At 41.7% G+C, this 25,702-nt stretch overlaps 2 protein-coding genes across 7 annotated transcripts in view; both read left to right on the top strand.

The window, feature by feature from the left end:
• The window catches only part of TCP11L2 (t-complex 11 like 2), a 53,295-nt gene extending 35,382 nt beyond the window's left edge, over positions 1-17,913 (top strand). For 3 of the 5 annotated variants that reach the window (XM_021091578.1, XM_021091577.1, XM_013988238.2), the window contains 4 exons: positions 7,135-7,322; positions 7,522-7,703; positions 10,266-10,438; positions 15,486-17,913. In XM_021091578.1, the coding sequence (XP_020947237.1) occupies positions 7,135-7,322; positions 7,522-7,703; positions 10,266-10,438; positions 15,486-15,730 (788 nt within the window). In that variant the 3' untranslated portion in view covers positions 15,731-17,913. Of the gene's footprint in view, positions 1-7,134; positions 7,323-7,521; positions 7,704-10,265; positions 10,439-14,650; positions 14,749-15,485 lie in introns of all 5 variants that reach the window. The other 2 variants (XM_021091579.1, XM_021091580.1) reach the window with 2 other exon arrangements.
• Positions 25,344-25,702, top strand: part of POLR3B (RNA polymerase III subunit B) — a 121,577-nt gene continuing 121,218 nt past the window's right edge. Inside the window, exon 1 of one of the 2 annotated variants that reach the window (XM_021091574.1) lies at positions 25,344-25,609. In XM_021091574.1, coding sequence (XP_020947233.1) covers positions 25,538-25,609 — 72 coding nt within the window. In that variant the 5' untranslated portion in view covers positions 25,344-25,537. The remainder of the gene's footprint in view (positions 25,610-25,702) is intronic. The other variant, XM_021091575.1, reaches the window with a different exon arrangement.

Raw genomic sequence — 25,702 nt, 5'->3', positions numbered from 1 at the left:
TTGGATTTTTCAATTTTGTGATATATCAGCTGGGTTATATTGCAAGCAACAGCCAACTATTTTCCAACATAGTGGTGCCATTTTATATTCACCATCAATTTTTGAGAGTTCCAATTTTCACCAAGACTAGGTATTATCAATCTTTTAAATTTAACCCTATATTTATAGAGGGTGTGGAAATAGTATCTCATGTAGTTTTAATGTGCATTTCCCTAATTATTAATGATGTTTAGCATCTTTTCATATACCAGGTGGCCATACAGTTACCTTGTCATGTGAAGTGTCTATTCAGATCTTTTGCCCAATTTTTTTCTCTTTTTTGGTCACACCTGTGGCATACAGAAATTGCCGGACCAGGGATCAGATCTGAGCCACAGTCTTGACTTAAGCTGCAGCTGCAGCAACAAAGGATCTTTAACCTTCTGTGCTGGGCCAAGGATTGAACTTGTGTCCTAGCACGCCCAAGATGCTGCTGATCCTGTTGTGCCACAGCGGGAGTGCCCCATGCCCATTTTTAAAACTGTGTTCTTATTATTGATTTGAAGAGCTCTTTATGTATTCTGGAAGTGAGTCCCTTGTCAGAGTTTTGTGTTGTAAAACTTTCTTCCCATCTGTGGCTTGCTTTTTTCATTCTCTTTAACGCTGTCCTCTGAAGAGAAGGTTTTGATTTGGATGAAGTCCAAATTATGAAGTTTCTCTTTTATGATTTGTTCATTTAGTGAATTGTTTATAAAGTCTTTGCATAGCCCAAGGTCATGAACATTTTCTTGGAAGTTTTCTTCTAGAACTTTTATAGTTTTAGGCTTATGAACTTTTTCAAGGCAATGTATTTCAAAATTCAAATTTTTCTATATATATGTATAATGCTAGCACTATTTGTTGAAAAAAAAACTACCTTTTCCCCCCTTTGAATTGCTTTAACATTTTTTGTTGAAAATCAATTGACCATGCGTCTGTGAATCTATTTCTAAACTCTTCCTTCGTTTATAAATTGAGGTATAATTTATATACTATAAAATTAATGTTAAAAGTATATAACTCAGTAGGTTTTCATATATTCATAAGGTTATGCAACCAGCACCAGTATTTAATTTCATAAGTTTTTCATACCCCCAAAGAAACATCATACCCATTAGCAGTATCTCCCCATTCCTCCCTTCCCTTAGCCTTTGGCAACCACAGTTCTACCTTCTGTCTCTATAGATTTGGCAGTTCTGCACATTTCATATAAATGGAATGAGAATGTGTGGCCGCTTTGTCTGGCTTCTTTCACTTAGTATTATGTTTTAAAAATGTACCCATATCGTAGCACATATCAACACTACATTCCTTGTTATCGGACTCCCTGTTTGTTTCCATTGATCTATATGTCTACCCTTAGCCAAACCACACTATCCTGTTTATTGAGGCTAAGTCTTGAAATCAGATGTTAGTCTTCCACCTTCATGATTTTCAAAATTGTTCTGCCTATTTTAGGTCCTTTGAATTTCCACATGCATTTTTAATTTTTTTTATTGAAGTATAGTTGATTTACAATGTTGTGTCAATTTCTGCTGTACAGAAAAGTGACCCAGTCATGCATATATATACACATTCTTTTTCACGCATTACCTTCCATCATGTTCTATCCCAAGAAATTGGATATAGTTCACTGTGCTGTACAGTAGGACTTCATTGCTTGTCCATTCTAAATGTAATAGTTTGCTTCTATTCACCCCAAACTCCCACTCCATCCACTCCCTCCCCCACCCCCTTGGCAACCACAAGTCTGCTCTCCATGTCTATGGGTCTGTTTTTGTTCTATAGATAGGTTCATTTGTGCCATATTTTAGATTCTTAGATATCAGTGATATCATATGGTATTTGTTTCTCTTTATGACTTCACTTAATATGAGAATCTCTACTTGCATCCAGGTTGCTGCAAGTGGCATTATTTTGTTCTTTTTTATGGCTGAGTAGTATTCCATTGTGTAGATTTATCACATCTTAATCCATTCATATGTCGACTGACATTTAGGTTGTTTCCTTATCTTGGCTATTCTGAATAGTGCTGCTATGAACATATGGGTGAAAGTATCCTTTTGAATTCAGTTTTGTCTGGACATATGCCCAGGAGAGGGATTGCTGCATCATATGGTAGTTTTATATTCAGTTTTCTAAGGAAATTCCATACTGTTTTCCATACTGGTTATACCAATTTACATTCCCACCAATAGTGTAGAAGGGGTCCCTTTTCGCCACACCCTCTTTAGCATTTGTTATTTGTAGGTTTATTAATGATAGCCATTCTGATGGGTGTGAGGTGGCACTTCATTGTAGTTTTAATTTGCATTTCTCTAGTAATTAGTGAGGTTGGGCATTTTTTCATGTGCCCTGCTGGCTACCCATATGTCTTCTTTGGAGAAATGTCTGTTCAAGTCTTCTGCCCATTTTTTTGATTGGGTTGTTTGTTTCTTTTTTGTTGTTGAGTTGTATGAGTTGTTTGTATATTTTGCAGATTAAGCCCTTGTCAGTTGCATTATTTGCAACTATTTTCTCCCATTACGTAGGTTGTCTTTTCACTTTTGTTGTTTGGTTGGTTGTTGGTTGGTTGGCTTTGTTTTTTGTTTTTTGTTCTTTTTCTATGGTTTCCTTTGCTGTGTAAAAGTTTAGGTTCCATTTGTTTATTTTTGTTTTTATTTCTATTGCCTTGGGAGACTGACCTAAGAAAACATACGTATGGTTGATGTCAGAAAATGTTTTGTCTATGTTTTCTCCTGAGAGTTTTATGGTGTCTTATGTTTACATTTTTAAGCCATTTGAGTTTATTCATAGGCATTTTTTTTTTTTTTTTTGTCTTTTTGCTATTTCTTTGGGCATGTGGAGGTTCCCAGGCTAGGGGTCGAATTGGAGCTGTAGCCACTGGCCTACACCACAGCCATACCAACGCGGGATCCGAGCTGCGTCTGCAACCTACACCACAGCTCACGGCAACGCTGGATCATTAACCCACTGAGCAAGGGCAGGGACCGAACCCGCAACCTCATGGTTCCTAGTCAGATTCATTAACCACTGCGCCACTATGGGAACTCCCATAGGCATTTTTAATTAGCCTATCTGCAAAAAAAGAAAAAGTTTTCAAAAAAAAAAAAAAGGTGGGATGATGATTGAATTATATTGAACTGACATCTCAATAATATGACTCTCCTAAAGCTTTGAACTCAGTATCTCTACTTAAATCTTCATTTCAACTTTTTTTTTTTTTTAACTTTTGGTGTACTAGTTTTATAATTATTTAGTTAAACTTCATCTCATTTATGTTTTTCTGGTGTTATAAATGCTATCTTGTGATTACTGACTACTGACTTTGCATCCTGAGACCTTGCTAAATTAACTTTTGGGGGAGCACCTGCAGCATATGGAAATTCCCGGGCTAGGGGTTGAATTGGCTGCAGCTGCCAGCCTAAGCCACAGCTACAGCAATGTGGAATAGAAACCACGTCTGTGACCTACACCACAGCTCGTGGCAGTGCGCCATCCTTAACCCACTGAGTAAGACCAGGGATCAAACCTGTATCCTCATGGATGCTAGCAGGTTCTTAACCCATCAAGCCATGACAGGAACTTTGCTAAATTAACTTATTAATTCTAATAGCTTTTTGGGGTATTCCTTAGGTTTTTCTCTAGTATGTATAACCATGTTAACTCTAAATACAGTTTTTACTTCCTCTATTATAAAAAAAAAAAAGTCTGTGTGCCTTTTATTTCTCAGTCTTGTCTTATGTGCTGACTAGGACCTCCAGTCAAATGTTGAATAGAGTCATGAGAAAGGGCATCCTTGCATTTCTAGCAGGAAAATATTTATTGTTTGACCATTAAGTATGATGTTAGCTGCAGCTTCTCATAGATGTCCTTTTTTTAGGTTGAGGAAGTTTTCTTCTAGTTTGCTGAGAAATTTTAAATAGGTCACATCTTAAACTCGTTTACATGCCTTTTCTGCATCTAGTGGTCATATTTTTCTTCTCCTTTGTTTTATTAATGTAGTGAATTACAGTGATTGATTTTTTTCTAATGTTAAACCAGCCGTACAGCCCTGAGATGTTTATCCCACCCTCTGACCCTCGTGTATTATCTTTATCTTATTTCCATTCTAATGCTTCCTTAAGTATTTTTACATCTGTACTTATGAAAGATATCCCTCTGTAATATTCGTTTCATATAATGCCTTTGCCTAGTTTTGATATCATGGCAAAGCTCTCATAAATTGGCAAGTGTTTCCTCCTCTGCTTTTTAAGAGTTTGGAAAAAAAAAAAACCAAAACACCCTGTGTCTTTTAGCTTGATTTACATGCACTGTGTATATTAGTAAACACTTTACTAGATGACATTTGGAAGGGAAAGATATCTTCAGGCATATATCAGTTTGTTGGTCATAAGGATATGATTTGAGTCAGTTAAGCTCATGGTTACCTCTAGTGATAGTGAATTAAATTGGAAACCTACCGGGTCTCTTATGCCATGTAAGGAGATCATAGGCTTTTTGAGAATCTACTAAGTGACAAGCACTACTGGAAAAACATTTGATTAGTTTCCACAGCAAATGGTTCTGTCAAGACAAGGCCAGATATATCATATCAGGTTGTGCTATGAGTTAAGTCAAAGGAAGCAAAATGTAAAATGAAAGTCATAGGATTGGACTTTCAGAGTCTCATTTTCACATCACTAGTAAGATCAATGCAGATGGATATTTAATAACTTTTTTTTTCCTTTTTGATTGCCACACCTGTGGCATATATAAGTTCCCAGGCTAGGGATCAAGTCAAAGCTGCAGCTGAGGCCTGTGGCACAGCCACAGCAATGCAGGATCTGAGCCACATCTGTGACCTGTGCCTCAGCTTGTGACAGCACCAGATCCTTAACCCACTGAGCATGGTCAGGGATTGAATCTGGCCATCCTCATGGACACTATGTCAGGTTCTCAACCCACTGAGCCACAACAGGAACTCCTTTAGTTCAATTTAGATCTATTTCTTAAAAATTGTCACTAAAGGAGTTCCTGTTGTGGCTCAGTGGCTGTGTAGCACTGAGAACTGTGTCTAGATACTTACAACGGAGCATGACAATGGGAGAAAAAAGTATGTATACATGTATGTGTAACTGGGTCCTTACACTGTACAGTGAAAAAAAAATGTGTTGGGGATATAACAATAAAAAAAAGAAGAAGAAACAAAAATAGAGAAGCTGTTTTTCAGGTCAATTGTTTAAGAGAAATGACAGCCAGATCAAAAATTCAAAGGCAGGTGTGCTTCAAGAAGGGAGTGATAAGGATGGGTCCACTGAATCGAGAAAGGCTTCCCATAGGAAAAGGCATTTGGGCTGGACCAGTAAGGCCTGGCAGGATTTGTACTGAGAGAAAAACAGTTTTAGGGGGATTGGTCCAAGCCTCCCTAGCAGAAGATAGGAGCATGCATCGGAGGGGGTGCTCTTGGGCCCCCACTGCTCCTGAGTAATTCTTAGGTAAATGCACTTGGAAAGCCACTGCCCATTGTTCTGTTTCTCCTAGCAGATGAGATTTGTGAGTAGGGACTGTATTTACTCCCTGTAAATTCTGTGCACTTGGTACATATCTAGTACTCAGTTGTCATTGAAGAAATGAATGGAAGAGGCACTTTTTCACACGGAAAATGGAGGGTACCAGTGCCTTGTGGGGTGGGCCTTGCTTTTGGAACCAGCAGAGCAGTCAGTGTACTAGCTTATGGGGGTGAGATCTCAGCAGATTCCCTTGAGAAAAGCCCATGTTTCTTTCTCAACTCATGCTCTTTCTTCTTTACCAGTTGTACTTAATTCTGGCTACATATTAGGATCACTTGGGGGCATTTAAACACAGATGTTTGAGCCCCACCTCAAATGAGTTAAATCGAAATCTACAACAGTGGGTGCCCAAGACTAATATATATATATCTCCTAATATATATATTTCCATTATTATATATCCATATATATATATATATATATATATATATATATATCCTAATATATATATATTAGGTTATGGAGGTGATTCTACCTACAGTCAGACAGAATTAGGAACCACTATGCTACACTGTTGCTTTCGTTTGAGATAACGAAATGGGTTTTTAAATGTGTCAGCTGTAAATGATTAAGCTTGCAGTATAAATGCTTATTACTGCCACATTGTAATTATAGCCAGGAGGGTTTCTACTCTTTCTCTCTGTTGGGTATCTTTTAAATAAAAACTGCAAGTCTTTTACATCTTTATAAACAGAACTGGAAAACCAAGAACATTTGCCAACTGAAGAGAAACAAAGTTGTGAAATTCTGGGGTTGGTGTTCTTTGGTGTGGCCAAGAGAGCTACATTCATCAATTACCCCTGTTTACTGGCTGAGGAAGAATTTCAGACTGTTCTTTATTTCTTTTTTTTTTTTAATCTGCACCTGTGTTCAGTCTGAATTTTTAAGCAATTGCCACTTTGTAAATTCTACCAAATTCTTAATTTTATAAGAAACATGGTATAAAAGGCAGTGTATTTCAGGGGAAACCTTAGAACTTGGGGTGTATACCAGCATATTGGGAAAGGCAAGGCATAACTCTGTTCAGACACTCTGAGGGGCCCAGGACCCCAAAATGTTTAATGATCAATGCTTTTATAATCTAAATACCTTCACACAAGACTTAAGGTCATGAGTGAGCTGGCCTGTCTACCCATCTGATGCCATCTGCTACCACTCTCTCCCCCCTAGTTCTTTATGGACCAGCAGTACAGATTTGTTTGTAGCATTAAGAATGTTCCATATTTTCTCACTATTCTGTCTCTTTGTGTGGGCTCTTCTCCTGGCCTGGATGAAAGCCTTTTCCTCTGTCTGCCTTGTGTCTCTGAAGTGCCACTTGTGGATTCTTCCGTAGACTCTGCCCTGGACAGCCTCTGCTCCCTCCACTTCCGCTCTGCCGTCTGGTATTCACTATATCCTGCTATGATTGTTAGTGTACAGAGCTGTCTGCCCATCTGGACTGTACACTCCTTAAGGGGCGTGGCTGTCTTGTCATTCATGCCCAGCCGCCTAACCTGGCATCTGTTGTGTGTAGAAAGCATAAATGAAGGAATCCATCACAGATATGTGGCCTTTTCACTTGTAGGTGCTCTTGATCAAACTACAGAATGGATCAAAGAATCTGTACATGAAGAATTGCTTTCTCTTTCTGAGGCTGCTCTAACTCCTGGGGCCGAAAACAGCTCCAAGCCAAGCCTGAGCCCTACATTGGTGCTAAATAACAGTTATTTGAAACTGTTACAGTGGGATTATCAGAAAAAAGAATTACCAGAGGTGAGTGATTTTATTTTTCCAATCTTCTAATTCTGAAGTTCTAACTGTGAATCCCCTGGTCTGTCTGTGTTGCCTGTGGTTTAATGACTTTACTGAAATCAGATTTAAAAACGGGAATTTGGCTGTAACATTGCTTATTCTACATGTTCACGGTATTGAGCCTCCCTTTCTATTTTTACATTTTAAATAAATATGCTAGACGCTCATGACAGATGGAGCACGTCTTCAGGAACTGACAGAAAAGCTGAATCAATTGAAAATGATTGCCTGCCTGTCCCTAATTACCAACAACATGGTGGGTGCTCTTACGGAGGGCTTACCTGAGCTTGCAATCAAGCTGAAAAGGATTTCAGCTGTTCTACTTGAAGGCATGAACAAAGAGTAAGTCCCAAGTGTTTTTATCTGCTCCCCCTTGTATGACGGCTCTGCAGGTGTTTCAGAGCACGTGACTAACCTTGCACGTCTGGATGTGATACTCAGGACAGTGCTTTAGAGAAGCTTAGCTTACACTTCCTTTTCTAGAATTTCTTTTAATATCTCTCAAGACTTAGATGTCCTACCATAGGAAGGAGAGGTCTGTTCCATAACAAGTGCCAGGGGGAGTGTAGTGTTTCCACGGAGGGTGGGTGTGTGCAAAGGCTCTTCTTTGACAGTGTTGTGGAAAAAAAACAAATAAAACCCCAGAGATCTACCAAGCTCAGTGTTTAGAATGCCCTATCAAAGAGGCTTTCCAAGTCCATTGTTCCAACTCCATCATTTTCCTGCAGTGAAATGTTTACCAGCTTCACTGATCCAGCCTCTATGAGGTCTTCAGAGAAATGGTGACATCTCTGTCCTTCTGCAAGTCCAATGAAAATTTTGTTTTTCATTTCCTGTATCAAGCCTTCATTGAATACTGAAATTGTATTTCAGTTTTGCATTTAGATCATCCTATGGGGAATCCTGGCCACGTCAATCTTAGTCGATGACTGGATGTTTCCATGGGTCTCATGTGGGTCAGTTCCTCTTGCTGGTCCCCTTTCAGGTGTTTTCTGGGACTTGTACTGCTTATTCCTCTCTTTGAAGGGAGAAAGACCTAACCTCCCACCCTTCTGCCCATTACTTAGCACATAAATAACTTGATAACACCCTAGAATTTCATAAGCCAAAAGGAGCCCAAGTGGTTACAGCATCCAAAGTTCTCATTTTGAGCTGAAGCGCAGGGTGAGAATAGGATCGCCTTGGTCTACACACCAAGAAAAGGGAAAACCAAGGCCTGAGCCTTGGCCTGCCTGTCCCTAATTACCAACGACATGGTGGATGCTATCAGGGAGGGCTTACCTGAGCTTGCAGCTGTTCTATTGTGACAGTGATTCTGGTGCTGACCCGCCACCCTCTTTTATTTCACATTCTAGGATCCAAGACCTATAATGAGAAGAAACCCCTAGTTTTGCAGTAGATCTCACCTTAGCATTTTCCCACAGTAGGTAACCATTGTTTTCTAGGAATTCTAATTTGTTAAGCTTCTAGTGAACCCCTAATACTGCCTAAGTATTAATGTAAAGCATATAGCAAAGCAGTTACTAAGAGGACAGGCTTTCAAGTTGAGCAAAGCAGGGTTTAAATCCTAACTCTGATGCTCATTTGCTATGTACCCTTGAACAAGATCCTGAATCACTCCGAGTCTCCCTTCCTCACTTGTCAAGAGGGAATAATTATTCCTACCTTGGAGGTGTGGGAACTTAAGATGATTCATGTGAAGCACTTAGTGCAGGTGTCTGGCACATGTAACTGCTTAGTTGTTAAGTCATCTTCTTTATCGTTGTTCTGCCTATCTGATTATTTTGTTGTTTTGTCTAATTCCCCCACTCCATACCCCCTTCTGTTATTTTCTAATTCCCATTTTGCACAAAGTTGTTTTAAAGACCCTTTCTGAATAGTGAGATGCAATTTTCAATCATCATTTCCCAATAGCATAGACCCAACAAATGCTATTTCTAATTCTTTTTCCTTGCCTATTAAATAACCCGCCCACTGCCAATTACCTTTTACAATTTTCTGGACTCTATATGCCTGGGATCATTGATCAGTTACTTGAAAGTAACAATAGGAATGAGCTTCTTCCATCATGATAGGTCAAGAGTTTTAGGTAATTTGTCTTTATGGTATTAGCCTCTGAATATCCTCATTTCTTGTTTTTGATTTACTACTATGTTGGAGATTTACTGCTCAGGCATAGATAAAGGAATTGATTCCACCTCATTTTCCAAGCATATTAAAAAGAAATCTATGAATGAATCCACTCAGACCAAAGCATTTATTTTAAGAAGTAAATAGGTATTTTCTTTCCCTGAAAGCCCTGCCTGAAAATGGACTTGCAGACTTATTTTCAGGGACCACGTTTTTCTGTCTGTGCCTTCCTATTTGAATACTACCTACAGAATTGAGGGATTTTAAGCATTTAAAATCTGCTACATCTGGGAGTTCCCATGCTGGTTCAGCAGTAACAAACCTGACTAGTATCCATGAGGATGTGGGTTTGAGCCCTGGCCCCAATCAGTGGATTAAAGGATCCAGCATTGCCATGAGTGAGCTGTGGTGTAGGTCACAGATGTGGCTTGGATCCTGCATTGCTGTGGCTGTGGTGTAGGCTGGCAGCTACAGCTCCCGTTTGACCCTTAGCCTGGGAACTTCCATATGCCAAGGGTGTAGCCCTAAAAAGAAAATAAATAAATAAATAAGCAAACAAATAAATAAATAAATAAAAGCTGCTACATCTAAAGGCTGGCAGTTAGGAGGAGTTACTATTTTCTAAGCTCATTATAATAGAGGTAATCTTGTCTTTACAAGAGAAAATTGGTAGACATTTGAAACAAATTGGTATTTTTTTTTTAAAAAAGCAAGCAAAAAACTGCTGAACTTTTAAAAAGTATCCCTGATGGAATTTTGTTTCATGTTTTGTAGGACCTTTAACTTGAAGGAAGTCCTGAATTCCATCGGTATTCAGACTTGTGTTGAGGTTAACAAGACCCTGATGGAGAGGGGTTTACCTGCTTTAAATGCTGAGGTTCAAGCTAATCTTGTAGGTCAATTCTCAAGCATTGAAGAAGAGGACAATCCTGTCTGGTCCTTGATTGGTGGGTTCTCAGGTTTTTTTTATTGGTTTCGGCTTCGATTCCAATTTACTTTACCCTGCTGGTTTTGGCAAATGTTAAGTGTCCCTCAAATTTGAGTTTTAAACAGATTACCTGCTTCCCTTGGTGAATAAATATAGAAAATATAAAGAAAGGAGTGATACTCAAAGGTGTGGGACTCGCTGCTGCTCCTCTGTGTACATGTAGCAGAGTGGGGGGTGTTTTAGGGCCCTTCTACCTTACGACCTGGCTGATAGGTTTTTATGGAGAAAATGATGTAATGCTGCCAGTAATGTTAAATTCCTAGATCAGTACAGCGCTCTGCTCTGAGCCAGCTGGCAGTCTCTCGTAGACATGGGCTCTGCTGGGAGCCAGCCTAGTGAGCTGAGGCCCCTGTCTTGGTCGGCCTTAAAGAGACGGAGAATAAAAGTTTAAATAAATGTAAGTTTTTAAATCACAGTTTCAATTATAGTACTCATGATTGGTCTATTCATATTTTCTCTTTCTTCCTGGCTCAGTCTTGGAAGGCTGTACCTTTGTAAGAATTTTCCATTTCTTCTAGGTGAAATTAAAAAACAAACAAACAAAAAACCGTCTGTGAAACTGAGACCCATGGTGGATGGGCTTTTTTTTTTTTTTTTTTTTTTTTTTTTTTTTACTTCATTGCTAGGAAAGTCAATATCTCATCGTCAGGTTGTGCTGGTGAGTTGGGAAAATGGAGAATGTATCAGGGCCTTTTCTGTTACCTGTGACAGAGATCTAACCTTCTAAAGTGACTTAAGCAAAAAGGGCATGTACTTGCTCATAGAACAGAACGGAGCAGAGTGGGACTGGCTGCCAGTACAACTTCATCAGAGCTCAAACTGTGTCTCAGGGACTGGTTTCCCCGCTTTGGTCCCTCAGCACTGCCTTCTTCTTGGCTGACTGTCTCCACAGAGGTCTCTTCCCAACACAACAAGAGGACTTCAGCTCTAGCCTATATCTTTCCATGTTTAAGTCAAGCCAAAAATAAAAATAAAATAAATAAAATAAAAGAGTCTGCTTCCCTCCCCTCTTGGTTCAAACAGTGACCCTAGAATTGAGGCTCACTGGCTCTATTTGGTGGTTGTGTTCCATTGTTGACTCAGTCATGGTGGCCAGTGGGAAAGGAACTTAAACCCTAGACACGTATTCAGTTCCTGTAGCCAAAGTGAGTCAGCTTTGCCGGTAACACCTGGTCTGAAACTAGGGAAGAGATGGTTTCCCCCAAACAAAATCAGGGTGCAGTGGCCGTAAGAAGGGGAGAGGAGGGTGGGGAACACAGAGCAAGTGTTTACTCCAGAGGGTAAGGAATGGACCAGATGGAGGAAAAGAGTGTGGAATTAGAATATACTAATGATCAGGACTAATCTGACTCCCTAAGAATGCAAATACTTGTTATTATTTAGTTGAGCCTCTTAAATACTTTCTCCCATTCTTATCCCTGGGGACATGGGATGCTGGTGGTCTAGGCCACTCAGGCCACTTAATAGCTCAAGGCTTTAACCCCACCTCCAGAAAAGAGCCATTTTGATGCAGCATGTGGGCTGCTGGGTGATGGGGGCACCGGTAACACACACGGCATAACCACAGCTGCCTGCGAGCCAGCTCTTCCCGGTACAGCAGTCCCTTCCGACATGCCTCTGTCCTCACAGCCTGTAGTGTCCAGCCGTACAGCCAGTGCTTGGGAGATTGTGCTCCTCAGAGGAAGGGGGCAGGTCCTCTGCAGTCTCTGCCACATACCAAGAGTCCCCCACTAGTGCCCAGGCCTCAGGAGAACGGGTTGCATGTTTGTTCACTGCTCTTTTCCTGTCCCGTGCTGGGCCCAGAGATGGCCTTTAATAAACATTTGTGGAATGGGCAAGTGCACTAGAGACTTAGAGCAGTCAAGTAGCTCTCGCCTGAGCTCACATAACTAGCAGGTTGCGGAGCAGGGATTCCCACTGAGCTTGTCTGATTGGTATCCTTAACTCCTCTGATGGGCACTGTGGTCAGAGCTGGAGCCCTGCTGCTCATTGGCAGGGTGGCCTGAGCACCCGGGTATCCTCTGTGCCCTTGGTTAGATAAGGGAAACAATTGCAATGTGAGAGGGAGTGGAAGGTGGGGGCCAGAAGATGCCCCACCTCGAGGTGGCCTCTTAAAAAATCTAGTCAAGCAACTTTTTTCCACCCAGCCCTCCCCACTCCAAATTTCCTGTTCTTTTGAAAATTTAAAGTATTTTTTTAACCTCATTCAAAGTATTGTTGCCAAGCAACTTGAATGAGTCACTTGAGTGACTCTCCCTGGGCTCTGGAAGCCAAGGGCATGTCTTTGGCAGGGGCTTGGTTTGGCTGCTCCTAGATAGGCAGACACTTCTGTCACTGCAGTCTTGGCCTAAAAACAGTCTCCTCTGTCCACCGAGACCACTTATCAGCATAATAACAGTTTCGAAAGAGTTTCATTCTTTAACAGTGTTGTGGAAGAGTGTTTGGGCCATATCTGTGATGAAAATAGAGCTGGGTTCCTGAGACTCGAGCAGCCAGCCTAACAGGAAATTGAGGAGACAGTTTGCTCTTAATTCCCTGCCTGTAGAGGGGTTCGAATCCAGCAAGCACTAAAGGGATCCCTGGGACAGAAGAAGCACTCCCATCTAGCCCTGACTTTCCTCCCAAGTCGTTCATGGTATGACCCAGAGTTTCTCTTTTGTTCTTCGATGATGTGCTGTTTGTTTACAATGGATTAAAACTCCCACTACATTCTTGCCTTTTAAAAAGATCATTAGAAAGGGAGTTTTCTTTCAAATGAACTCTTTTCAAATGTATACCAAAACCAGGTAACAATTATTTATCGATTACCTGCTGTGTAAATAATTTGCATGCTGATAGTCACCTATGTTTTGAAAAGTAATTTTCAATTATACCAGTGAAACATCCATGAATAATTTCTTCTTGTGGACAAATTATGGATAAGGCCCAAGTCAGCTTTGATGGCTTCTCCAGCCCCATCCCTCCCTGGCTCCCATCCTTTTCAGTTTAGGGGTTATCTTTATAGAGCTTTTTCCTTCCATTCTCACTTTGATTCAGTCAGCCCTTACGATGGGCCTGCCATATGCCAGACCAGGAATATGAAAATTAAAAAAAGAGCTCTCAGCCCCCAAGAGCCCACTGTCTAAGACGGAAGAGAGATAAATTCTCAAGGAACAGTGATGGGGGTGGTAGTCTAACAGATGCTGAGGAAAGCCACAGGAGGCGTCAGCGCTGAAGGATGCTCTTGACTTGGACAGAGAGGAGGTGAGATGGAAGGGTATTCTAGGAAGAGGAAGCAATTTGGGCCAAGAGATGGGCGTGGGATACTGGGGACTTTGAGTTCCAGGACAGATCTGGATGGAACATATGATTTTGGGGAGAAGTGTTAGGAGATAAGAGTTTCAGTAATGTCCTGGTTGTCCACATTCGACAGCATGTATTCTCCTTCATAAGCTTTCTTATTTGTGAGACTTCTGTTTCCAAAGCCAGAGAACCTCGTTGGAGCAGTGTGGGCTCGAGCAGGTCTGGCTTGTCCAATACCGTTTGTCCAATACCACTGCAGCTTATTTATGCATGTGCATGCTTCTGTGAAGTAGTCTCAAATGCAGATGCCCTGAAACAGGGAAGAAGGAATGAAGGCAGTGCCAGTTGTGGTGGCCCTTCCTCAGAGCCTCCAGATTGTTGGCCCCATGGAGGGTGACCATATATAACTTACTATTCAATCCAGGATACTTTGGAGAATACTCTTTTTAATTAGGACAGGTCAGCAGGTGTCCACCTCGACTGCTTCAAACCTGATGTGGAAATTTAATTTGGGCCCCTAAGTTTGCCAAATCTGTAGATTTTTCCAGAAGAAACCCCCTGATTTTAAATAGTTCATTTATTTATTTATTTGGCCATATCTATAGCACAGGGAAGTTCCTGGACCAGGGATCAAATCCGCATCACAACAGTTACCCAAGCTTCTGCAGTGAAGTGTCAGATCCTCAGCCCACTGTACTTCAAGGGAACTCCATTAAGTGATTTTTAAGAAACACTCTTTGGGCTAAACTGGCAGTGTCAGTTTACAAACTCAGCATTAGTACCTACATGACCAACATTATGGACGTTGAGTTTTTGTAAAAGAGTCCCCACCCCCCATCCCCCGAAAGTGCTGTGCGTATTTTATTAGTTATCTATTACTCCATAACAGATCGCCCGAAAACTCCATCTGTCATTGCCTACAAGTCTCTGGGGGCAACTGGTTAGTTGTGGGACTCACGCGTGCGTTCCTTGTCAGCTGTGGCTTGGGTAGGTCGCTCTGCTGATCTTGCCTGGGCCCTCCAAAGTGTTTGGGGGTTGATGGGCTCTAGGGTGGTTTGGGTGGCCTCAGGTAGAACAGCTGGCCTTCCCTCAGTGTGGTCTCTTGTTCACATGGGGGTGGTAGGCAGAGAGAGCAGATGCAAACCATGCCTCTTGAGCACAGAACAGCATAGCAGCACTTCTGCTGCATTCTGCATTGGCCAAAGCATGTTGTAAGGCCATCCCTGATTCAAAGCCTGGGGCAACAGGCTCCAGCCTTTGATGGGAAAAGCTGCAAGGCTACCTTGCAAAGGCCATGGATAGAAGCAGGGGTAAAGAATTTAGAATATTGTTGCCACCTACCAAAATTACTATTCTCATTTTATTTTATTTTTTATTTATTTATGATTATTATTATTTTTGTCTTTTGTCTTTTTAGGTCTGCACCTGCGACATATGGAGGTTCTCAGGCTAGGGGTCAAATTGGAGCTGTTGCTGCCGGCCTGCACCCACCAGAGCCACAGCAATGTGGGATTCGAGCCACATCTGCGACCTACACCACAGCTCACAGCAACGCCGGATCCTTAACCCACTGAGCAAGGCCAGGTATTGAACCCACAACCTCATGGTTCCTAGTTGGATTTGAGTTTCTGCTGCGCCACAGTGGGAACTCCACTATTCTCATTTAAAAAAAAAAATTTGTGCTTTAATAATGGAATAAATAAAGATATCTTACTTTTCCCCAGATAAACGAATCCAGCTATACATGAAAAGCCTCCTTTGTCTGCCAAGCCCTCAAAAATGCATGCCTCCTGTGCCAGGAGGCCTCACTGTCATTCAGCAGGAGCTGGAAGTGCTAGGCTCTCAATATGCAAACATTGTGAATCTCAACAAACAAGTTTATGGACCATTTTATGCAAATATACTCCGAAAGCTGCTCTTCAGTGAGGAAGCCACGGGGAAGGCGGATGCTTCATCGTCTACTAACTAAAGAGGAACTGACATTGGATAAGAGATTGGAAACCCAGCACTTAGGTACCCCTCCTGTTTTCATCGTTGGCATTACAGGCGCGGCACATTCTCAGGCCTGTCTGTGGGACAGTGTTAGCCCAAATCTGTGTAAACCAGTAACATTAGTGCTGCAGAAGACGAGTGCATCTCATAGACTCTATTTGTGCACCATTTTCAAGTTCAAAAGAAACATTTTTAATGAACAGAAAGCAATTTATAATGAATTGTATTACCTATATAATACTCGTGAATGTTTTCTTATGCATTTATATCAGGCTTATTCATTCAACCCTTAAGGAGTTATATTTCCTCACTTGTCACTATCAAACCTAATGATTTTTTTTTTAACTTTGGTACAGCTTTTAAGGGGTTGAAAGTTGTATGAGATGCACTTGTCTTCTGCAGCACTAATGTTACTGAATAAATGATGCAAAGTAAGGATAATTGTATTTGAAATGTATAATTCAATTTTATTAATGTGTAGTAGAAACTTACACAGTAGGTCCTCATATTCTACAACATACCAAAATCACATTTTGTAATACCAATTGTCAGTATTTGTCTAGAATTTAAACATATTAAATACATTTTAAAGCTACATACAATTTTTCGATAAAACCTCCCTTGTTCGTTTAGTGAAAATAGGCACAAACTCCTTCTAAAATTTTATTCTAGAGGGTAGATTCTTCTTGCAACTTATCCTGCCCTCTGAGGGAAACAATTTTTGCACACATCTCTTTGTAAATGTCCTGGCATTTCTCAGGCCATTGGTAAGGTTTATATAAGATTTTAATATTTTTACATAGGCCGGAGTGGTTTGAATTGGTTTCCTTGTAAGAAGAGAAGTTGACAAAATGAGATCCTTATTTTCGGTGAAATTCCCATCTGAAAAAGAAACAGTAGAACTTTGGATTTTTTTTTTTTTTTTTTAACCATGTAATGTGCTAGCAAATGCCTTCTGTGCCGATTAAATTCTTGCCCTGCTGTGACCAAGATGTTCTTCTAAGTATCATCATCCTTTGCCATTCTTGTGCATTAGCCTTTGCCAGGCTGGCACCAGTCATCAAGATTCGAGAGAAATCTGCTTGTCCTGGAATCCCGTCCTTCTGAAGTGTTAAGCGGGGCACTACCGTTTGGGTGGACTCAGTCTGGGAAGTGCTTTATTTGCATACAACATTTTTTGATGGTTTGGTTTTCTGAAAACTCACTGAACCTTAGTAGTTTGGTGGGAAGAAGAGGTAGGAGGTAAAATACTCCTTTCTCCCTCACCCCCTCTTCCTCACGACGACCTCTTCCACCAAGATGTGCTCCCTAATTATTTGAAAAAGTTCTAGGAAATGATTGCGTGAATAAGTTGTCTCAATCTTTACATTTCGGAGGGCTCTGCCAAAATTCAAGGAAATTGTGAAAGTCTTTTTTTTTTTTTCTGTCACGATGACCGAGACATAAAGCAGCCGTTCTCTCCATTCGAGCAGCTGTGTGTAAGTGGAATTTCACTGAAGAACACGTCATTGGTCTTACCCGCTTTTTCCCTTTTCCTGTATTTCCATTCTGTCCCTGTTTCGGGATGCTTAGAAACCACAAGGTGCTATAGATTTTTGTTTTCATTTTCTCTTAAGTTGAAGTCGTTTTCAGCTGTGTTCCCTTTGGGGCCTGGATGGACGGCAGGGAAGGTCTGACATAGAAAGGTAATGTGTAGCCTGACTTTTTGTCACTTTCTGAGATGAACTGTATACTTAACCAGGAAGACCAGGTGGTGTACTTTTTTTATTATCAGATTGGTATCCAGCTGGTATTCTTATATATTTGATTATAGTGTAGTTGCCAGCAGGAAAACAATGTGGAAACATTTTTTTAAATACATTTAAAATGAAGGGCATTCAGCTTTTTTTTTTTTTTAAGTGGCAAAATAAATCTCAATGTCTCAAGCCTGGATTTAGGCAACTCCATTTATTAGGATTTTAAAATCCTATCCCTTAGCATGTTGTTTATTTGGTTTTTACTTAAATGTTTACCTCTACTTTTGAGAATTTTCTTAACCTAGTCTTGTTTCGTAATGTCAATTTTATGAAATATCATACCCATGTTTTCATTCTTCTACTGCTGAAACACGTATGGTATGCTCTAATTAAATTTCAAAACATTAAAAATTATTTCAACATAGCCAATGCCTCTTTGTTTTCTAAACCACCTTTGAGTAGATCAGGGCTGGAATATTAGTCAGTCCTGATTGCAGCTCTTTTAGAGGATTCTCCTGCTGATCATCAGAGCTCATGTTCATTCATTCATTCATTCAACAAATACCTATTGAGCAACTACTGTGTGCCAAGAGGTATTCTATGTGTATGATACACAGATGACTAGACAGGTACTGTTCCAAAGAAGTTTATAATCTGGTAAAAAGATCAAATTTCTGAACAATTATGGAAGTGTAATTCAGGCTATGAAACAGGTACATGTAGTGTTAGAGGAAAAATCTCCAGACTCTGTTTCATGGAGACCATCCTTGAGCTAAAACATGACGTACAGGCAGGAACTTGCCAAGAGGCCAAGTCCACAGTGGGCACGATGGTGTAGAGAAATGGCAAGCCCAAGGACCAGCCTGCAGAGGAGGGAAAGTGATGAGAGGGGAAACAAGAAAGGTACAAGGCTTCCGGGATGTCCTGCTCAAATGTATGGGTTTTGTCCTGAAAGAGATAAAGAATCATCAAATCTTTTGAAACAGGAGGTTACAAACAATTTAGGTTTTGGAAAGATTGCCTGGCAATGAACACTTGCTGTTGGTGCTAGAATGTTGTATGTTGTGTGCATTTTCATGCAGGTACTCACACATGACACAAGCAGTAGAAATGGACTCTGGCAAACAGAGCACAGAGTTTATTGGAGAGGTTTAAGGACCTCACAGAATCTATTTAATCTGGGGAACTGAGCTTGGAAAATGGGTAGGAACCAAAGTAATGAAAGTGTGGGACTTGAGCCAAGCTGGATTCAGTGCTTTGGCTTCAGAGATTGATTTCTCAACTGTCCTTGCTGCTTGGCCTCATTTGCTCAAGATTTAAAGTCCCAGATATCAACATTCAGTGGAAAGAATCTCTGTCAGGGGGCCCAGGCTCTAGACTGACCCACAGACTCCCCTGGTCCCACCAAGGTCACCCAACTGGGGATTTCTTCCAGAGAGGAAGGATGTGCTGAGGGGCAGAAGGGGAAAAACAAATCCACCATCGTGCACATTCACGAGGTCTTTAAAATTTGAATGGGAGAAATGTGTGCTGAGACCACCCAATTGAGCATCGCCTCTGAGGATGACACCAAAAGATGGTCCCAGAAAGGGCAGAGTCAGTGAGGTCAGTCTTTATTGGTGTATGTAGATGAATTGCTGAGCACATAGCTCCCAAGTCACCATGGCCTCAGCATAGACTTTTCTCAAACCGTAGCTTCAAGTGTAGGGTAGGTTGGTGTGTGCGTGTTGGGGGCCCTGCTCCATTCACCTTCTCAGGGACCCAACTTCCATCCATTTGGTAACTCAGTGGGTCCCTACATCTTCAGCATCTCCTTAATCACTCAGAAGATAAGGAAAGCCAAGGACTGCCCACTTGCATGCATGGTGCATTGGCCAAAACTCCATCACCTGGCCCCATCTTTCAGCGGCAGAGGCAGGAAGATGTGCCCAGGTGTTGGGAATAGGTAAGCATTACAGCCTCTACCTCAGACCCCTCCAGTTTGCTGGAATAAGCCCTATGAATCCTCTTTGCGTGAAAATAAGTTTAAAATCATGTGTCTTCCCTGATCTTTTAGTAGAGCACTGTGTTGAGAGGATTTTGAAGCCAAATCCAGGATAAGTGGTAAAGAATTCTGTGGCTGATGGGCTAAGTATGCCATGGGCATGCAGTACATTGCTTTTGGGTTTTTCTTTCTTCTTTTTTTTTTTTTTTTGGCCATGCCCATGGCAGGCAGAAGTTCCTGGGCCAGGGATCAAACCTACACTGCATTAGTGACCCGAGCCATAGCTGTGACAACACCAGATCCTTAACCGACTAGACCACCAGGAAACTCCCTGCCATGGGCACGGCGAGTGCCACCTTTTTGTGGCACTCTACTAACTTAATAGCTGTATGACCTCAAGCCAGTCTTTTAATCTCCCTGAACATCCGTTTCCTACCGTACCTGCCTGCTTCACAGAGCTATTGTGACTATGGAATGAGATAATGTATTTGAAATTGTCTGCAAACTCTAAAGCATAATGTGGTCAGAATCCATTACAATAACTAATTCATTAGTCCTAAATCTCTTTCAGGCTTCAAGAGGTTTTAGTATTGTGAGATGTGATGATCGAGTACTTAAGTACATAAGACCAGAAATTGTCACATCCCATCACAACCATGGTTCATTAAACCCAATATTGTCATTGGCAGAGAAACTCAAGGGTACGTAGAAAGCTGCGGTTATTGTCCTTGATGTCAACTTCAGAGGAGAGTGACACAACCTAACGTGTTCTAATTTGAGTTAGTAATCAGGTGTGACTTTATTCTCCGTGATTTAATCTAACCTTTTGGAAAGCACGCCCGCATTATCAACTTGTGCCCTCTTGTTCTCTATTTTTGAAGCGAAGCTTTATCTTTTCATGTCTAAGCTTGGTATGTTACCCTCATTCGGCTTTCAAGGGAAAGGGACTTAGGGACTTATTGCAGGACTCTATGAAGAAGAAAGGAAACCCAGGAAACTGTCTCAGCCGCTGTACTTGCAGGCATGGCGGAGAATCTGAATATAGTTTTTTTTTCTTTCAGAATCTAGTAAAATAATAGCAACCAAGCACTTATATATGGTATAAGCACTTTATATAAATATTCCCATATAACTGCACAACACGCTGTGCGGCAGGCTCTATCATTATTGTCATATGTGCAAAATGAGACACAGAGAGGTTAAGGAAGTTGTCTACGGTCACAGAGCTGGTAAGTGAATTTGAACCCCAAAGAGTCTAACCGTAAGCATGTGCTCTTAACTCTTTGCTGTTTGTTTCCTTAGGCCATTCAGTCAAAAGTGTTTCTCACTTTCATAACGCTGCCAAATTCTGACTTGGTGTTGACTTCCGTGCTCCCTCCCTTTTGGTCTTAACTGAAAACTTCCCCAGAGAGAGAATATGATTGGGTCTATTTGTCACTAGTGAGTAGGGACACCCCCTCCACCACTTTTGGCTTCATGTGGGGGTCTCATGACAGCTGCTTTGGCTCCTTTACGAAGCTGTCTTTAGCAGGTTACTGGCCCTATCAGTTCTGACAGGATCATAAGGTCACATGACACAAAGCAAGGCTTTTCAGAGAAAAGCCTGTGGGCCAGGCAGGCACCTAGAGGTTTTGGACCATCCGTCCAGCCTTGCTAAATGCAGAATGTTCTCTGATTACAGTAGAGGCTTCTGTCTCTGCTCCTCACCTTGTTCGTGAAATGATGGACTTCAAGGATCCCCCTTTGCCCTTGCCTTTTTAGGCAGAAGAGCCCTTATTCTTTCTCCAACATTGTTCTGGTCTTTCTCGGTTCTGTTATGAATTTATTCAGATATAGAAATCAGATGGATGACATTTTTTTTTTCCCCCAGACTAAATGCACCAAGGTTTTGAAGATGAGAGGGTCATCTTTATCCTTTGTTTCTAGCATCTTCAAGTTGAAGCCTCTCAGAATAAAGTCTCATTTCTTTAACATGGTGTGAGGGACAATAACTGCCCGGGCTCAGTGGCTCTCTCTAGGGTTATCTATAGACACGTCCCTAGACAAGCCCTGCGGGAGAAACACACTCAGGTGCCAGTATGTAGCATTAACTACTCTAAAACCCCCAGCCACCACTCAGGCTCTTTCTCTTGATGTCTTCGTCATGATAGACTAGTTGAAAGCCTGGGCTCTGGGGTCAGATGAGTATGGATTTAAATTCCAATTGTCCTTGGCCAATTTCTCAAACCCTACGAGCTTTCATCTCCTCACCTGTCAAGTGGGGATTACCTTACTTATTCCCTTTGATCATTAAATCAGAGAATGCACAGAAAGTGGCCACTCTGATGCCTGGCAAAGAGTAAATAGTCAACAGAAGGGCTCCCTGATATTCTCGGGGCCCAGCTTGGACACCTCTGCTCTTTCCTTTCTCTTGCTCTTCTATAACCAATGCCCAATGTGCTCCTCCCCATAGCTATGGTGTTGGTCACTCATCGGACAACCACAACACTTTATACCTAGATGACGGGATAGTATTCCAAGATGTTAACCACTTTTCTTCCTGCAATTTCCTTTCCAAAATTGTTCAGCCCTCTGTTCAAACCACCAAGTCTTTTTGTACCACTACCTCAGGAAAAGGATGTGACAGCGGAAAACAGGGAAATCAGGAGACTCTCCCTGGTGTGGTTTTTTTTTTTACTTGCCACACCTACAGCATGTGGACGTTCCTGGGCCAGGGATTCAATCTGAGCCAGAGCTGTCACCTATGCCATAGCTGTGGCAATGCTGGGTCCTTTAGTCCACTGCACGAGGCCGGGGATCGAACCCAAGCCTATGCAGCAGCTCGGGTCACTGCAGTTGGATTCTTAACCCACTGCACCACATTGGGAACTCCTGTTCCTGGCTTTTTGGTTCTAAAAATCCAGTCCCTTAGGGAATCAGAAGGACATCATACCTTGGGGGCCCCGCAGTTGTAATAAGGAAAGGATTGTGGCAGCTGTGGTATAAGGGCAGCCACCACTCAGGGACAATCAATTGTTCCCATGTAGGACTCTGGGACTGCTGTTAACAGATTCTCCTCTTTTCAAGAGAAACTTAAAAAATCAGACTTTAAAAAAATGTGAAATATGAAATTGAATTTATCACTCATTGCGTATTTTTATTTCAAAACATTTATTCAATACAGCTTTATTCAAGAACAAACAATGAGTAAGAACCTGAAAATACAAACAAGACAATCTCTGTTCCAGGAGCTCCTTGTCTGAAGGAGAGCCAGACACACAAACAGAGGATACGGTTGAGTGATAAGTCTTATGTTAGAGAGTGATTCCCAGCCTGTGAGCCCTGGGCCAGCAGCATCAGCATCATCGCCTGGGAACTTATTAGAACTGCCAAACTACGAATCGGAAAGCTGCTTGTTTTAACAAGCTCTCCAGGCGATTCAGATGCATGCCAAAGTTGGAGCGCCCACCTGAGAGTGGAAAGCAAAGCACACTTTGGAAGAGAAAGCCAATACATTTAGGCCAAACTCGAGATTTGTTCCATTGAGAAATCGCTTCCTGGTCCCTTCCAGACTAGATTCTAAATATGTTTCTCTATGATAGCTGACAAGGATGATACGAAAGGGTATCAATCTCTTTAAGTAAACGATAAGAACTTTAAGAGCAGGGTGTGATTCTTCTTTTAATTTTCCCTTCTCCCCCTCCTTTCAGATATCAGAACAATACTGAGAAAATACAGGCATTGGAATTTACTTGAAATAGCTAATTTAGAAATTAGACCATCTACGCTGGTGCAAGAATTATACATTCACTATGAGAAAATGGCAAATGCATATTGATAAATGTTCATAATTTCCTGTGACAAAATATACACAAAAGTTACCATTTCAACCATTTAACAAATATACAGTTAAGTGGTTTTTTGGTTTTTGTTTTTTTGGCTACACCCATGGCATGTGGAAGTTGCCCAGGAAGGGATCAAACCCAAGCTATAGTAATGACCTGAGCCACAGCAGTGACAATGCCAGATCCTTAACCTACTTAGCTAGCAGGGAACTCCTGGAAAATTTAAAAATTTTCATGGAACCATAAAATTATGGCTAGAATTATATTAATAAATCTATGAATATTTTTCTTTATGATTTCTGTTACCATCCTTGAAAGCAGTCACCACTCAATGCTAATGGATGTATTCAATTATATTTTCTTCTAAGTTTCTGTTAATTTAATACACACAGGATTTGCTTAGATGTATGTTTTTTCCTAAATGGCTAATCAGCAGTTTTAGCATCATCCTTTCTTTTTCTTTTGGCTGCACCCGCGGTGTGTGGAAGTTCTGGGCCAGGGATCCAGGGAATTAAACATGCACCACAGCAATGACCCAAGCTGTTGCAGTGACAACGCCAGATCCTTAACGATCTGTGCCACAACGAAAATCCCCAACATCGTTTTTTTTGCATAAGCCATCTTTCCTCCGCTGATTTAAAATGACATCTTCTCATAATAAATTTCTGCTGGTATTTACTCCTGGATCTTCTGTCTAGTCCTTTCAGAATATGACATTGTCTTAATTACTGTCCTGTTATGCTCTACTCTCTAGGTGAGTTAAGTCCTCCTTGCTTTGTGGTTATTAATGGTCATATAACAGTCCATCATGTAGCTGAAACCTGGCCTCTGTTCATAGGTACCAACTAAGTCTTAGAGACAGAGATTTGGGTGAAGCAGAAAGAAGAGCTTTACTGCTTTGCCAGGCAAAGGAGGCCACGACAGGCTAACATGCTCAAAACCGTGTCCTCTCTTGAGAGGGGATAGCAAGGAGTTTTAAAAGTTTAGCTAAAAAACCCACCCAACCTAACAACAAGAACAACAAAAAACCAAGGCTGTTGATAAGGATTAGGATGCCTGCATTTTTCTCCTGCCATAGATCATTTCAAAGTCATCCAGGCTGGCCTCAGGTGGTCCTGTGACAGTTTCTGGTGGTCTTTGGGGTTATTGCACTTTGACCTACTCTCTGCAATGAAGATGGCTTACAAGAGGTGAGTGTTTCCAAGGAAAAGAAGACACCAGGTGGGCAATGTAACTCTTAACTAGAAAGTAATCATTAGCTGCAGTTCCTGTCGTGGCTCAGTGGTTAACGAATCTGAACAGGAACGATGATGTTGCGGGTTTGATCCCTGGCCTCACTCTGTGGGTTAAGGATCCCGTGTTGCCGCGAGCTGTGGTACAGGTCATAGACTCTGCTTAGATCCTGCGCTGCTTCGGTGTAGGCTGGTGGCTACAGCTCCAAATTAGACCCCTAGCCTGGGAACCTCCATATGCCACAGGTGTGGCCCCAGAAAAGACCAAAAAAAAAAAAAAGTAATCATTAGTAAAAGAAAGCAGCTAAGCAAGAAAGAAATCCTTTTTGTGAAAAGCCAGTGAGAGGAAGGGAATGGGTCAAGCAAGTCAGGGCATAAAATAATGGAGACTGTTTCAAATAGTTTTTACTGTTAACAGTTTTTCCTAATTATTAACTCTTGAGTCAGTCTTTTGAGACTGACAGGAGGCTGGGGAGGCCAAAGGAAAAGGGATCTACTTCAAAACACAAGGACACAGGGGCTTGCACATGGTTTCAGTCACACAGGTACCTCAAGTTTCTAAACCAATCCCCTCCTTTGGCAAGTTTCCTATTTTTCATATATATAGTTTTGGGCTAAACTAAATGAACTCTACACTTAGGTGGCTCAAGTGGTGCAAATTATCTGTTTACCCTTTTCTTTGAATTATTAAAAAAAACTCGACAATATGCTTTGCGGTTCTCAGTCATGGGAGAGCTGACAATCTGTCAGCTGGGGTTTAAGGCAATCCAGGCGAGACTTCCGCGCGACACCAGGGGGCGCAGTTTCCCAGCTCCGTTAACCACATCCGGGTTCAACTGTATGTTCCGACTAGATTCAGTCGGAACCTTTCTGTTACGCCTCCAATTAATTTGGGCGGCGGGGACCATTTAGGCCTCCGCGCACCGCTCACCACGGCTCTCGCGGTTCGTTTGGTGCGGGAAGTCACACGTGAGGCTTCTGTTTGCTCGTTTCTTCGTCCTGAGCAGCATGGACGTGCTGGCGGAGGAGTTTGGAAACCTGACGCCGGAGCAGCTGGCTGCGCCCATCCCGACTGTAGAGGTGAGGGGAGGGCACGCGGGGAGCGGAAGGGGCCGGGACGTGTCCCCGAGAGGCGTTGCCCCCAGAGCTCTGGTCGGGCGAGGGGGGCGGGCC

Source organism: Sus scrofa, chromosome 5, assembly GCF_000003025.6.
Source record: "Sus scrofa isolate TJ Tabasco breed Duroc chromosome 5, Sscrofa11.1, whole genome shotgun sequence".
NCBI lineage: Eukaryota > Metazoa > Chordata > Mammalia > Artiodactyla > Suidae > Sus > Sus scrofa.
Note: the sequence above shows the minus strand (reverse complement) of the source record. Positions and strands in the feature narration are given on the sequence as shown.